Source organism: Pleurodeles waltl, chromosome 3_1 (genome assembly GCF_031143425.1).
Source record: "Pleurodeles waltl isolate 20211129_DDA chromosome 3_1, aPleWal1.hap1.20221129, whole genome shotgun sequence".
Taxonomy (NCBI): Eukaryota; Metazoa; Chordata; class Amphibia; order Caudata; family Salamandridae; genus Pleurodeles; species Pleurodeles waltl.
The window spans coordinates 1,611,003,303-1,611,019,611 of NC_090440.1; the positions used below are offsets into that span (position 1 = coordinate 1,611,003,303).

A 16,309-nucleotide genomic window follows, 5' to 3' on the forward strand; every position below is an offset into this window, starting at 1 on the left:
AGCTGCTTTAACAAAAAATATTCTTCATTTAAGAAGCAATCACAGACATGGTGGTCTGCTGACTGTAGTAAATTGCTGTTTGCAATTTCATAATAGTGAATCGCTAAAATTTGCTAATAGGAAATCGCAAACCCACAATTTAGTACATCTGGCCTGGGGTGTGGTGCGCTGCGAGATTCCTCATGGAGGATGCATTGCGCACTACTGGTTCTGTGGGCTGTTATGCGAGATCCTGCATCGATTTTGGGGAGGTGTGAGGCAGCGATGTGAGGTCCTCCATCAAGGATACATTCACGCAGCTGTGGTTACATGGAGTTGTGGGCCTATAGTGAGAGGTCCTGTGTTACCAGCAGTGGTACCAAAGAGCTGCGTGGTCCTTTGTTGGGGATGCATTCCTATGCCGAACTGCGAGGCGATGTGTCAGTTCAGTTTGGATCACAGCTGGGCTGGCAGAGCACCTTCAGGCCCACCTCCAAGGGTCAAGGACTAAGGTGGCACCACTTGGGGGGCAGGAAGCTCAGGAGCCAGAGCCCATGGTCTCAGTTCAAAGTGATTAGAGCATTTTCTGTCCCTGAGGCTCTGGATTAAGAGGCCAGCTAACTAGCCCTTTTAGTCACTTTCATGGTCCTGGGTTCAAGATGCAGGTCCAGTGCTTTTTACAGTTCTCCTTGCAGTGGAGCAGCACAGCAGTCTTTCTGAGCCATCTAAATGACCAAAAATGTACTTAAGAGTTGGGTCTGAAGATACAACATTTATACCTTTTGCCTGCTTTGAAGTAGGAGAAGGTTCTGGCGCTTTCAACTTTCAGAGATATTTGGAATTTTCTGCACTGGCCCGCTTGCCCAGGGGCAGCAAAGACTAGTGTCAAATCTTTTGTGAGTGTGTGAAGGCAGAGCCTTTATGATGTGCAAGTGTGGTTTGTAACAGCTTTCCCAACTATCAAGTCAGGGATGGCCAATCCTGCCACCACCAATTGCCCCCTTTTGTTTCACTGTCTGGGAGCAATAAACAAAGCACCACTGCCAGCTACACCTAGTCATATGACTCAGGATAAAGGCTGCAGGCACCAAACTGTTAGGGCAAAAAAATCCCAAGTTCCTAAATGTGGCATTTTCAGAATTCTGACTTAAAATGTGACTTCAACATTAAAGAGGGTTTTAAATTATAATTATTTCATCACCAAAATCAAGATACTTATCTGCCCTCAATTGAAAGTTATCACAGAATATATATGTAATAAGGTTATTCAATGGTATCCTTTGGGTGAGACAGGCCTTGCAGTAATGAAAAACGAATTTAAGAGTTTATTTACTTTCAGGACATAAATAAACTTAAAAATACATGTCGAACATTTTAAATACAGCCAGATCTCACTCCATTTTTAGCTTAATTGTTTACAAAAGTTTTCACCATTATATTTAGCTAAATATGTCAAGGAACAACTGGGACAAATAATATAAGGCAAAATTTGCTTACTGTTGACTCTATGAGAAGCTAACAAAAACTTGGATGTCAAGTACATGTGCCAGCACATGGGACATTTTTTTAATTTCAACAGATTCTGTGAGTTTTATTATGTCAAATAAAAGTATTTAATAGACTTTCTAGCTTTACAGAAAAGTAGGAGGGACACACAAAAACAGTTGCTGAAGCCGGTACTTCCGACAGTGCCAATACTAAAAGTGTCACAAAAGACAAGCATTAGCAACGCACCGGGTCTCGCATTTGCTTGAGTTAGAGCTATTAGCGTTGTAAACTCCTAACCGGACTTTTCTTGCCACACAAATTCAAAGAAAAAAACTGAGCGCAATCACGCTATGCAAAACGCAGCGCAATCGCCCTGAAATTGAAAACCAAAAAACTGAGCGCGACCGCGCTATGTAAAACCCATCGAGATCGCACTGCGTGGAAAATAAAAAGATAAAGTAGTCAGGAAACCATACTGAAAACATGGAACCTCAGTTGTTTACAGTATTTGAGCGGTGCGCTCGAAAAAGGATAACCACCGGAAAAGGCATGACATATGCATGCCTTCCACTAATAAAAGCAAGCAGATTCTAGAAGGCATGCCAAGGAAACAATAAAAGTGACAGCCGTAACATAGGCGTGGTTAAAAGTTCAAAGAGAAATTACAATAGGGAAGGAGCGCTTGTGTGCTCAACCCTAAAAAAACTTGCATATACATTTTACACACAGAAAGAAAAACAAATGCCATTAAAAAAAAAAGTACATTAATTTTGTGTACAGAAATGTGCATTAAATTCACTTGCAATGATGAATTACTGTGTTTTTTTCAGGTCCTAAATTTGTTTATTGGAATGTTCATGTTAGGCACAGGTTAGGTAAGGTAAGTAAATAAACATTGTTTTCGTTATTTATTAACCTGAAGACATATTTTATTCAACAGACTTCCTCTACTACGAATTCCCTGTAAATGTTGAGACTCAAGTTCATATTTTGCACTGAAGATTAATCCATTTAAAGTGTGATAAGTGATTTCCTACAGTTTCAATGAAGTCACAATACTAATAATAATTTTAAATGTAGTGTCACACCACCCTTCTACAACATCTAAGCACTGTAAATAAGCGCTTTATACTGCCAATTGTATGTTATTCACTGTCTAAACCTTGTATGGGTGGAAGGTAAAGATGACTTTGCCGGAATTTTCACATATGACCTGCACACCACATCAGATGTTATCAGCTAGCATTGTCTCAAAGAAACAACATGTATGATTTACAGTTTAATACTGATGAGGGTGCATCCAATCGGTGAACGCAAAACGTTTCGGCGCATGCGCATGCGTCCTGTGTAAGATTATATTATGGTTGTTTGCCACAGTAAGATATGCCTGTCTACATTTCTTGGAAACTTCGAAGGCGACAAACATGTTCAGTTACATTAAATAATGCAAAGAAAGATACTCACATCTCCAGAAAAATCAGGATTTAAATCAGGAACGTACAACTCAGGATAAATATTAGTGAGGTACCAGGTAAAATTTTTGCACTGCAGTTGTTGTCTCAATTGGAGTCTTTTCGAGATATCTCCAAATGTTTGCTGAAAAAGAGAATATGCATAGATCAATCAACTAGATCATTACACTTTATGTACCCGCATACCAGCAACTCGGAAAGAAGTAGGAAACCAATTTTAGAAAAATTCAAACTTAACATTACAGTTGTAAATCTTGCACATCAGTACCACAGGTGTGTGTTTATTACATATCTATCTTTGAAGAAGAAAAAACAAAGGTTAAAGCTTAATTATAGTTAGGAAAACAATGTATTCTTTCTATTCAATCAAACAAAGTACACAAACATTAGAAATTGTAAAGGTAAATTCATTATTTACGTACCACCTTCAAAGTACTTCTACTCGCGCGCCCTTGTACCCAGTGTTGCCAACTCACCATAGAGTGCAATTGATTTGGAAGAAGTACAAGTCCCAAGACACCATTCATAGAAAATAAAGACAGGCCACACAACAATAACAGTTTGATATAAACTACAGTTCCCCATAACATCTTATCTATTGTGAATGAAAGACTATGTAATAACATTTAGATCATGTGATGCAACAATTCAGTGCAAAACTAACTCCATATTTATACTTTGGCGCTAGACCCATCTAGCATCAAATTTATGGAGTTAAAGCCATTTTTTAGATGTGGAAACCTACCTTGCCTTAATGAGATGCAAGGTAGGCGTTTCCGTGAAAAAAATGACTCTGTAGCCTTAACGCCATATTTATACTCCTGTGCAAAACTGGTGCATGGGAGAGAGGAGGGGTCAAAAAATGGTGCAAAGCTTGCTGTGCCCCATTTTTTAATGCTTGTGTCAGGGCAGGCGTTAGAGGACCTGTGGGCCTATTTCCATGGTGGAACACCATGGAATAAGCCCACAGGAGCCCACCCCAGGCCCCAGGGACACCCCCACCCACACCAGAGGGACAGCGGAGGATGGGGGACCCTCTCCCAGATAAGTACAGGTAAGTACAGGTAAGTATTTTATTTTATTTTTTAAAGTGCCATAGGGGGCCCTGAAATGGTCCCCAAACATGGCACAGGGTGCAATGGCCATGCCCAGAGGACTCTTGTCCCCTGTGCTGGCCACTGGGGTGGTGGGCATGACCCCTGTCATTTCTAAGACAGCGGTCATGTGGTATGGATGGTTTTGCATCAGAAAATGACTCTAGGCAGGCTAGAGTTATCTTGTTTTTAGTCTAACCTGCCTAATGTCATTGTTTGGTGCAAAACCCACTTATCCCATACCACCAGCCCCAACTGACTAACGTCATTTTTTTTAATGCTATCCTACCCTTTGCACCGGCTTGCACCATTCCATAAATATGGTGCCCGGCTGGTGCACAGAAATGATGCATGCCGGGGATATACATTTTGGTGCAAAACTGCATTAGTGCAGTTTTGCACCAAAAAGTATAAATCAGGGCCTAAATGTCACAAGTTGACTGAAGCACCAATTTGCCCTCTACTACAGTGGCCTACCTGTAAGGAAATATCTCTTTTCCCAAAGTTTTGGACTGCTGCTGATGGTTTTCTGTAAGGTTAGTAAGGCTACACCCAATTGGCATACCTTCTGTTGGACCCGGTCCTTTTTGCAGGGTCATCCCCAAACATTTTGCCTCCTTCCTCCTTTTTGCTTATGACCTGTTTTTATTGGCGTTAGGACTCTGGGACTTTACCAATGCTACCCAGTGCTAAAGTGCATATGCTCTCTGTCTAAATTGTATTGGTGATTGCTTTATCTAGGATTAGCATATTTGATTTACTGGTAAGTCACCTAGTAAAGTGCACTATGTGTGTCCAGGGCCTGTAAATCCAATGCTACTAGTGGGCCTGCAGCACTGATTGTGCCACCCACATGAGTAACCCTGTAAACATGTCTCAGACATGCCACTGCAGTGTCTGCAGTTTTAAACTGCCAGTTCAACCTGGCAAGTGCACCCACTTGCCAGGCCCAACCTTCTCTTTTCCTACATATAAGTCTTAAGTCTTAGGTAGCCAAATGTGCAGGGTGCAGTGTATTTAAAAGGTAGGACATATACTGGTGTGTTTAATATATCCTAATAGTGTAATAGTGTCAAATTCAGTTTTCACTATTGCAAGGCCGATCTCTCTTTTAGGTTAACATGGGGGCTGCCTTTAACTATCTTTTAAGTTCAGTTTCCCATTAGGAGAAGGTAGAGATGTGGAGTTTGGAATCTCTGAACTCACAATTTAAAAAGGCATCTTGTGGTAGATTTGGTTTTTAGATGCTCTGTTTGAAAATGGCACTTTTAGAAAGTAAGAATTGTCTTGCTTAACCATTCTGTGCCTCTGCCTGCCTGTGGAATCCACGTCTGGGTCAGACTGACAGTTGGGCTGTATGTGAATTCCCTCTAGACAGTGACACAAAGGGAGCTCAGGTGTGTCCTGCACAGGACACAGGAGTCAGGAGTCTCCTGGGCTAGAGTGGGGAGGGAGGAGCTGACACCTGCACCTGAAAGGGCTGGGCTTGTCCTCACACAATGCAATCTCCAACCCCCTGTAGTGTGTCTGGGACCTGGTTTGAGCAAGGCAGGAACTTGTGAACAACAGAGACTTTCCTTTGAAGTTTGCCTACTTCAAAAGCAGGAATGAGTATAAGTAGCTGACCCAAACCCCCAGACTAAGATTACTTCTGGAACAAGAGGAACCTCTGGAGTGCGATGAGCCCGCCTAACATCGCAGGCCTGATGCCTCCACAGCCCCGCTGCCGTCCTGTGACTTTGTGAGTCCCGAGTGCAGTGTCACCGACGTCCGTGACCCCGACTCTGCCGCAGTGCCTGCAGCCACATAGCGTGACCCCGTGAGATTACCCCTTTGTGTTTTGACCCGCAGGACATCAACCCCACTGGAGCGTAAGGAACAGACGCTTCACACGGGCACTGCATCACCTCCCCTGCTCTGCAGTAAGGAACCAACGCCGCACTGGAGCAAGCAGCGCCTCACCTCCCGGACTCTGTGAACCAGCTTGTTTCTTCATTACCAAAGGTACTGTCCCTTAGGGTCTGTGTTACTCTCTCACTGGCACCATTGGAGTCGGATTGTTAGGGACGACTCCATCACAAAGCTATGATAACACTTAATTGAAGCATTTATGTTTCTAAGTGCTATATTGAAGTTTGCTTATGTAAGTTGGATTTGTCATTTTGGTCTTATTTTAATCAGATAAATATTGGATATTGTTCTAAACAGGTGTTGAGTGCTTTTGTGGTGTTTTCACTGTGTTACTGTGTGAGTTGGTACAAATACTTTACACATTGCCTCTGAGATAAGTCTGACTACTTGCTCCAATCTACCAAAGGGTGAGCAGGGTTATCTGAGCTGTGTATCTCCCTTACCCTGAGTAGAGTGAGGGTCCCTGCTTGGACAGAGTGCATACTGACTGCCAATCAAAGACCCCATTTCTAACAGCTTCACTTACAAGTCTCCAGTATATGCTACCTAGGGTACCAAGAACCTTTAATTTAAAGTGGCCCACAAGAGCTGCAGCACAAATTGTGCGGCCCTGGATGTGACAATGTGAAAACATGCCTCCAAGCCTGCCAATGCAGGTTGGCAGAACAGTGTTAAACTGCTAAATCAACTTAGCCATTTACACGAATGGCAAAGGCCAAACCTCCCTTTTTTAACATCTATAGATTACCCCTAATGCAGGTCTATTGAGTCTTAAGGCACAGTGCTGTATATCAAAAAGCAAGACATATTTTTATATGTCGTAACAGTAAAAAATCCAAATTGTTGTTTTTACTGTGAAAAGGATAGTAGTCCCATTGGTGATTACAGGTTACACGTGGAGCTCTCGGCAGCGCTAACATCTGAATCGGACTACCAAAGTTGGTACTTCAAGGTATCATGCAAATCATTACATTAAACTTGACTTGATGTCCAAGTCAAATTTAATGCAACTGTTAATTAAATGGATCTTTTAGAAAGTTGCTACTCTCAGCGACCACACACAGATGCTGGCCACAAGACAGCATTTGGCCCTTCTTAGGAGAAGTGCGGATGACTCCTAGCATAAGAACAATGAAGGTGAAGGCATGTTGTTGGAAGAGGTTTAGCCTCCCCTTGGCAGGAGACCACACACGGTGAGAGCCCAAAAGATGAGCTTCAAAAGGGAAGCAGTCTTTAAAGCTCTAACGAAGATATGTCAGGTATGTTCTCCAGATTGATAATAAAATTAGGCTTCAAGTAAGCTTTACTACTGATTATATGATCTCCTCATAACATACAACTTATTTCATGAAGTCTTCAGGTTGACAATAACCTTGATGGACCTAAGTGATTGCCTTATTTCTTAAGCACTCTACTTGTCAGTATAAAAGTAAAGCAAACAAGCATTTGCAATGCAATGGGCTTCCCGTTTGCTCAAGTTAGATCTATTAGCGTTGTAAATTCCGAACTCTACTTTTTTTGTGACACAAACTGGAAATAAATTAAAACAGTTGACATAAGTGTGCCGATTCAAAGTGCCACCATGAGTGCGAAGGAGGGAGACAAAAAGAAAAAGAAGTTCGCTCGCAGTCAAAGTTATCTGCAAAAGTGCAATTATCCATGTAACAGGGTCGATGGCCAAGGAGGTAACAAAACTGCCCTAAGGAGGGACAAATGTAAAGCATTTACCATAAAAACAAAGGATTTTTGAAAGGCAATCCCATGAATGAGTGACAGTGATGGGCGTGAGGTGGGCGTGGTTAAAAGTCCAGATACATACCAACACATCGGAAAAGCAGCACTTGCAAGCTGCTATGCCCGACCTAAAAATGGACTTTGAGGTATGGTAGTTTGGTAGTTGACCGAAAGAGCAGTAAGGAATATTGGATTACTTCAGCCATAAGTTAAATATCAAAGAACCTAAATGTGCTCAAAGGGTCGTATAGCCAGATCAATAAAAATAAACTTCATATCAGCATTTGATAAATGTATTAATATAATTATTATACATAAATGTACATAATTATACATTTCCTTCTGTATATAGTCTAAGCCATGATTCTTAACCCATTAGACAATTTTCTTCAGAGAAAGGAGACTAGCAATTACCCTGAATTAGCTGACTGTTCCAGTTATCTGCATCATTCAAATCATTAAAAAAGAGGATGTCAGACAGCAAAAAAAAAAAAGAAAAATCTAAAAATATGGTTTCAGCAAGCGAAAAAAGCCCTCAACAATTGTCATTGGGGTTTGTGTCAAGTGGAAGATCGCAAATGCGCATTCACGAGGCCACCAAATGTTCCTAAAAGTTCTGGAATCTGAAAGAACTGGCATGGGTTTAGGCAACCTAAATATGCCATTACAGAAGTAGTAGGGCTGATTACCTACAACTTCTTTATTCAATAAATTCCCATACGACCACAAAGCCCTAAATACAATTTCACTGGCCACATTCATCAATTCACACAGAATTGCAAAACTAATTAGATTGATGGAAGAGGTTTCTAACTCACTACAAAAAAATTACCCAAAAACCTGAGGAACAATCTTGGCAGACTCTTTGATGAGCACATGCTATCAGGCCAAATCTCAGGTTTGCGAAGAGGCAGCATTTTAATATTTTATTGCCATTTCACATAAGGGCACCAAAACCCACCTAATATACTATTAGCAAATTAAATATTTTGTTGTTTTGGTAAGGTATTTGCAAAGGCAGTCTAAGACATTTGCAATGGTGAGTAAATGGACCAAACCTCCTACTGATGGAGTAGTTAGGGTTTCATAAGAATCCTTCTTGCTTGGATAGTCTGCTTTAGGTGTCTTACAGGAAAAACAAAAACGCAATGTATTTAGGCAGCCTTTATCGAGGTAACAACTAATTTTGATAAAGTAGACAGAACAAACTTAGGGTGCAAATTCGGTGTAATTAACATCACATATCACTTTAATATTCTAGTTAATGCTGACAGTATAATAATTTGAAGACCAAGCCCTAAATGATATCCAGGGAAGTTCACAGGCACCTTTGTCTCTATTTGAATTTTTATTTATAAAAATAAGTACAGAGAATAGTAAAATAGTGGTATTCTCCAAAAACACAAGTCATCTAAATGTAAAAATGAAAAGGCAACAGTGAAGGTGGGTGGGGGGTCAAGGCACACTTATTTCGGTTTTGTCATTACACATACCTTGTCACCCAATCTCCACATAAAGCACCTTAGCAAGAACATCTTCATTCACACTGCTGGCTCAAGGGCTTTACACAGCGCTAAAGACAAACACCTCACTTCTGTTTATGGACCCACATTCCACCAACTGTATTACGTTGAAGAGCCAGCTGGTACAGAAACTATCTGTCTTAGAGAAAGTCAAGGTTAAGATGCAGGAAATGACTTTTTTTCTGTCAGAACTAGTTTTGAGTTTCAAACACTAAGATGGAACTGGGCTTTATGAGCTCTTTTGCAAGTGTGACAAAAAGCCATGCTCAGTTGGTGTTTCTGCATAAACATGTTAAGACAGCATTTCAAGTTGAAGCTCTTGACTCTTATGCAAATCTATTTTACAATTAGGTAGTTTAGTTTCATATTTTATTTATTTCATGAATTGGAACTCCAAAGAGGTCCACATGCATAACTGATAAATAAAGTAACATAAAACATTAACAATAAAATTCCTGAATACAATTAAATAATATCATTTATACAATCACAGTAATACCCCTCAGCCATTACATATCAAAATTTATCAGGGGAAGCGATTTAAAATTATACAAATGCAGCAGGTTAGAAAAGAAATTTGCTTCTATGTACAAAACATTAAAACTCAACCCCATTAGCTCTTTACAAGTAAAACCATAAAGCGCATCAAACAGTGCAAAACAGTACCCTAAAGGAGACCACTCTTGTTGGAATCCCTAGCGCACAGTAGTATTTTTTTCAATAAGGACAATTGTGCAGTGTAAACCTCCATTCCAAGATAGGAAGTGATCAGTAAATTCCGAACAGCCAACCCACAGCACATCAGGGATGCATTATAGAACATTATCATGCTCTGTCATACAACGGAAGAAAACCCCTCTCCCTTGATGCACAAAATACAAATCTAATAATAATCCTCAAAGCTGCCTTGATAGTTCACTTACAGTCATATTGATTACCGCCAATACAAGAACACTCAAAAGGTTTAAAAATGACTGGAAAAATAAAAAAATCCTAAAACAACATAATTCATTGGGAGGATTATATACATCTTCCAAGGCCTCTCCGGCAGATTTACAATTAGGTAAAGCGTAACACTGGCTCTAAAATACTTGAAATGAGATAGTGGGGTCTATGACAGTTGGTCAAATATTTAAGGTGATTTAAATATTTATAAGGGATTAAGGGCCAAATGTAGGTAGGTTCAGATTTGCAACCCACAAATTGCGAGTCAGAGCGAGTCGCAATTTGCGAGTCGCAAATCCGAATGTAGGATGGTGTCCCTGACACCATCTGCGATTCGCACAGGGGTCGCAAATGCCCACCTCATGAATATTCATGAGGTGGGTCGCAAGTTGCAGCCTCCTTGAGAATGGCGGCCCTCACAGGGATGGTGGCCTGCTGCGGACAGCAGACCACCATGTCTGTGACTGCTTTTCAATAAAGCATTATTTTTTTGTAATGCATCTCGTTTTCCCTAAAGGAAAACGAGATGCATTACAAAAACAAAAAAAGAAACGGTTTTGTTTCATTTTTTCAGAGCAGGCAGTGGTCCGTAGGAAAATGTTTTCACTGACATTCAAAATGGGGAAGGGGTCCCATGGGGACCCCTTCCCTTTTGCGAATGGGTTAGCACCCATTTGAAATGGGTGCTAACTGCAATTGTTTTGCGACCGCCTTCGCTGTCACAAAACAATCCTACATTGCACTGCGAGTCACAAAAAGGAAGGGAACACCCCTTCCTAATTGTGAGTCGCACACCCATTTTGCGATTCGGTAACAAGGTTACCGAATCGCAAAACTGGGTTTGTGCATTGCAATGTCCTTTTTGCACGTTGCAAACAGCGAAATTCGCTGTATGCAACGTGCAAAAAGCTATCTACATGTGGCCCTAAGCAACTTAGTTTTCGTTTGTATAAACACCATTCTACCACTTATTTGAACTAAGCAAGGCCACATGCAGGTTTACCTGGAAAACATACTGGCAGGCGCAAGAAGGGTACTGTATGGTCAAGTTCACAGTGGTCAGCTGGACTGCTAGAAATGGGGTCTTTGGTTGACAGTCAGGTTACCCCCTGTTCAAGCAAGGACCCTTACTCTAGTCAGGGTAAAAGAGAATCACCCTCAGCTAACCCCTGCTTATCCCCATGGTAGCTTGGCACAAGCAGTAGGCTTAACTTCACAGTGCTAGGTGTAAAGTATTTGTACCAACACACGCAGTAACCTAATGAAAACACTACAAAATGACACAACACAGGTTTAGAAAAATAGAGAATATTTATCTAAACAAAACAAGACCAAAATCCACAATACACAAGTCAAGTTATCAATTAAAAAGCAAAAAGAGTCTTCATGTAGTTTAAAACACACTGCTAGCATGAAAATGTACCTTGGGTGTGTCAAAAATAACCCCGCTCAGGCGAGTGTGTGTCAGAAAGGGTTTGCGTTGCGTCGATTTCACTCACAAGTGAGATCTTGTGTTGTTTCTCATTTCGTCGGGTCGGGCGCGTCGTTCCTTCGCTCAGCAGGAGAGCGATGCGTCAATCCAGTCAGCACTCTCGGGTCCAGGCAGGCCTTGTGTTGTTTTTACACACCCAGTGGTACTTGTGCCGGAAACCCAGCCGCACGATGATCCAAAAACCACACAGCACGCGTTGTGATCTCCCAGCCTCCGTCAGGGATGCTGCGCTTCGTTTCTCCTGCTCCGTGCATCGATTCTTTGGTCGCGTTTCCAGCGAGCATCGATTTTCAGCCACAGAGCTGGCGGCGTGTCGTTTCTCCAGCCGCAGATCGGAGTCACCTCGATCTTTTCCCCCACACAGCGCTCTGTGCGTGGATTTCCTCCTCGTAGGCTGTCAGCTTCTCCTTTCAGGGTCCCAGGAACTGGATGGGCACCACAGGGCAGAGTAGGAGTCTCTACAAAGACTCCAGGTTCTGGCAGAAATAAGTCTTTGCTGTTCCTGATACTTCAAACAACAGGAGGCAAGCTCTATATCAAGCCCTTGGAGAGTTCTTCTCAAGATGGAAGGCACACAAAGTCCAGTCTTTGCCCTCTTACTCTGGCAGAAGCAGCAATTGCAGGATAGCTCCACAAAGCACAGTCACTGGCAGGGCAGCTCTTCTTCCTCAGCTCTTCTCCAGGCAGAGGTTCCTCTTAGTTTCCAGAAGTGTTCTAAAGTCTGTGGTTTTGGGTGCCCTTCTTAGGCCTACTTCAAAGTAAAGTCTCTTCTGAATGTGAAATCCTGCCTTGCCCAGGTCAGGCCCCAGACACTTGCCAGGGGTTTGGAGACTGCATTGTGTGAGAGCAGGCACAGCCCTTTCAGGTGTGAGTGACCGCTCCTCCCCTCCCTCCTAGCACAGATGGCTCATCAGGATATGCAGGCTACACCCCAGCTCCCTTTGTGTCACTGTCTAGTGTGAGGTGCAACCAGCTCAACTGTCAAACTGGCCCAGACAGGGAATCTACAAACAGGCAGAGTCACAGAAATGGTATAAGCAAGAAAACGCTCACTTTCTAAAAGTGGCATTTTCAAACATACAATCTTAAAATTAACTTTACTAAAAAAGCATTTTTAAATTGTGAGCTCAGAGACCCCAAACTCCACATGTCCATCCGCTCCCAAAGGGAATCTTCACTTTAATCAGATTTAAAGGTAGCCCCCATGTTAACCCATGTGAGGGACAGGCCTTGCAACAGTGAAACACGATTTTAGCAATATTTCACTGTCAGGACATATAAAACACATTACCATATGTCCTACCTTAACCATACACTGCACCCTGCCCCTGGGGCTACCCAGGGCCTACCTTAGGGATGTCTTATATGTAAGAAAAGGGAAGGTTTAGGCCTGGCAAGTGGGTACACTTGCCAAGTCGAATGTACAGTTAAAACAGCACACACAGACATTGCAGTGGCAGGTCTGAGACATGTGGGTGGCACAACCAGTGCTGTAGACCCACTAGGAGCATTTGATTTACAGGCCCTGGCACCTCTACTGCACATTACTACAGACATAGGGCCAGATGAAGGTAGCTAAAAAAAAGCGAGTCGGAAATTGCGAGTCGTTGCGACTTGCAATTTCCGACTCACAAACAGGTACCCAACAAGAAAAAGCGACTTCAAATGAAGTTGCACCGCAGATTGCGAGTCTGCTGCTTGCGAGGTCGCTTTTTGCGACCTCGCTAAAAACGAACACGCAAATTGCGAGTGGGTGTCGCAAATTGCGACTGTGCCGCAAATTGCATGCAGGTGCAGCAGAACAGTCTGGAAAACACTTCCTGGCTCTTGCTGATGACATCACAGCCAGGAAGTTTACAAATACACCTGGGAGGAGGGAGGACCACACCCTTTTCCAACTGCTGAGCAACCACCAGGAGGAACAGCAGCAAGAATGGAGGACTCTGGCAGGAAGAGAAAACTTAAGTTTTCAAAGAAGGAACTGGAGGTGCTGACAGATGAATGCTGCCAGCACCATGACCAGCTATTTGGAAGGGCTGCCCTGAGTGTGCCAGAGACTGACAAAAGAAGGATTTGGAATGACATCCAGGAGAAGGTCAACGCCATAGGGGTGAGCCACAGGAGCATTGAAGAGCGAGAGGGTGGCAAAGCGCCTCCGGGAGATGAGGGGCACAGGAGGAGGCCCATCCACCGTCCCACCACCCACACCCATGGAGGAACGTGTGGAACAGACCCTTGAGCCAGAGGCAGTGGCTGGAATGGGAGAGCTGGACACGTCAGCACCAGGAACATCAACAAGTGAGTACCATGAAACATGCATGTACACCCATATCTGCCATACCCCCACCCACCCAGTACACAGCAGCATGCACAACCAAATTAGCTCCATTCCAGACTAGCAACCACCAGACTGGTGCATTATGGGCAATGTAGTTCAGTAGTCAGCTGATAGGCAACAGTTTATTAGGAAGCATACAACAGATGTTAGATACTGACAGTGTGTTCCCTATGTCCCACAGTCCGTCCAGGGTGCAGAGGGCAGCCAACAGGCAGCACAGGAGTCAGGAGCAGCTACTACAGGGCCCAGCACACCCCAACCACAGTCCCCTCCAGCTGCACCAATGGACATTGGGGAGATCGACCCAGCACCCGGTCCCAACCACAGTGCCATACAACAGGACCCTGATGCTCCACCGCTTCGCAGATGCTGAGTCCATGCCCATGCAGTGTCCCAGGAGGATGGTTGGGACTTTTCCATGTCCGCCGCTGAGGCAGCTCTCATCAGTGGTCAGCGCCTACAAACAAGGCATATGAGAGTGATATGAGGGGCCATGCAGCGTATGGAGCGGAATTTCACCACAGGGCTGGCACAGGTGCACACAGACTTCCAAAGCCTGAAAAATCATGTTGGTGACCTTGCACTCTCCATCCGTCAATTAGTAACTGAACTTGTGTCAGAGAGAGAGAGTGCAAGGCGCCGTGAGTGGCAACTCATACACCGTTTGGACCGCATGGCTGCCTCAATCGTCCGCCTGGTAGTCAATACAACAGGGCTGTCACTCCGTACAGTCAGTTTGCAGGTAGACTTGGGCCACTTTGCAGGGGAAGTGGCTCGGGGACTGGGTCGGATTAGCCACGCTGTGGACATGATGGAGGCAAGACAGGTGGCTAGGGGCAAGGCAGACACACCTCAAGATAGTGAGGAGGGCTCCACCGTCAGTAGTGCATCTGCCACGGACACAAGGGTATTGAGGAGTGGCAGTGCACGTCAGGGATCTGCTGACACTCCAAGCACTAGCCATGCTGGGCGTCCCAGGCGGAGGGGTTGAGCTATGCACTTGCGGACAATTGAGGCACATGAGGTGAATGTGTCCTCATTGCAGGTGCACATTTACAGCCCCTTCCCAAAAGTTCAGTTCATAATTATTTAGGTTCACTTAATAAAAGTTCTTGTTTGTTCCACTTCACAACTGGGCTCTTTGTGTGTGACATTAGTGTGTGTGGTGACAGGTAGCACATAGCTTCCAAAGTATTGGTTTGCAATGTGGTCCCGTCTCTGTCTGCCTTGATTTGCAATGCTTCTATCCCCATGATGGCGATGTGGTAGCTCTTGCTCGTCATCCTCCGAATCTGGGTCTTCTGGGGTGAGATGTAGCCCACGCCTGGTAGCAATTTTGTGCAGTATAGCGCATGCGCCAACGATCTTGAATGCTGTTATTGGGGCATACTGGAGTGCACCTCCACTTCTGCGGAGGCATCGGAATCTTGCCTTCAACAGTCCAAAGGTCCTCTTTATAACATTTCGGGTCCTCCTATGTGCACTGTTGTATCGCCTCTCAGTCTCATTGATGGGTGTTAAGTACGGGGTAAGTATCCATGGTCGTAGCGCATATGCACTGTCACCTGTTTGGCAAAAATGGACAATGTTAGCAGGGCATGGATGGTTTCCACAGTGACGTGTGTGTATGTCTTCAGGGTGTATTCAGCAATACCTAATAGATATCCGTCTCCAAACTCCCCACGTTCTAGGCGTTGGTGTATCCCACTGTGCCTGAAAATGTAGGCGTTGTGTACTCCCAGGAAATTTGGCTACCATGTCAGTGATGACATAATGGACGTCACATACCACCTGGATGTTCAGTGAGTGGGTACACTTCCGGTTGCGGAACAGATATTCCAGATTTGCAGGAGGGCATATTTGTATATGTGTCCCGTCTACACACCCTATTACATGAGGGAAGTTGGCAATCGTGTAGAATTCCAACTTGGTGTTGTTGATTTCTGCCTCATTCCTGGGTAGGTATATGTATCTGGACATGTGTGTGAGTATGGCATCTAAGAAACATCTGAAAAACCGTGAGAGTGCACTTTGGGATACCCCACCTGCCACAGCAATGACCCCATGATAGCTACCCTAGGCCAAGAGTTGCAGTGAGCATAGCACTTGCACATGTGTGGGGATGGCGCTGCCGCGCACAGTCTGGCGTCAAAGCTGCGGATTGAGTAGATCTATTAATTCTAATATTGCTGCACTGCTGAGTCTGTATTTATCATATATCTCCTCCTCTGTTTGTTGGAAAAGTGTCTGCCTGATTCTGTATATCCTCTCCTGTCTCTGGCTCCTCCTCCTCCTCTGCTGTGCGGCGTGGACTCTCCTCCTCCTTGCTATCA

At 43.8% G+C, this 16,309-nt stretch overlaps 1 protein-coding gene across 4 annotated transcripts in view; it reads right to left on the bottom strand.

Annotated features, from left to right (window-relative positions):
* Window positions 1-16,309, bottom strand: part of GALNT3 (polypeptide N-acetylgalactosaminyltransferase 3) — a 681,517-nt gene that overhangs the window by 234,903 nt on the left and 430,305 nt on the right. For all 4 annotated transcript variants that reach the window (XM_069225259.1, XM_069225260.1, XM_069225257.1 and 1 more), the window contains one exon: window positions 2,932-3,063. In XM_069225259.1, the coding sequence (XP_069081360.1) occupies window positions 2,932-3,063 (132 nt within the window). The remainder of the gene's footprint in view (window positions 1-2,931; window positions 3,064-16,309) is intronic.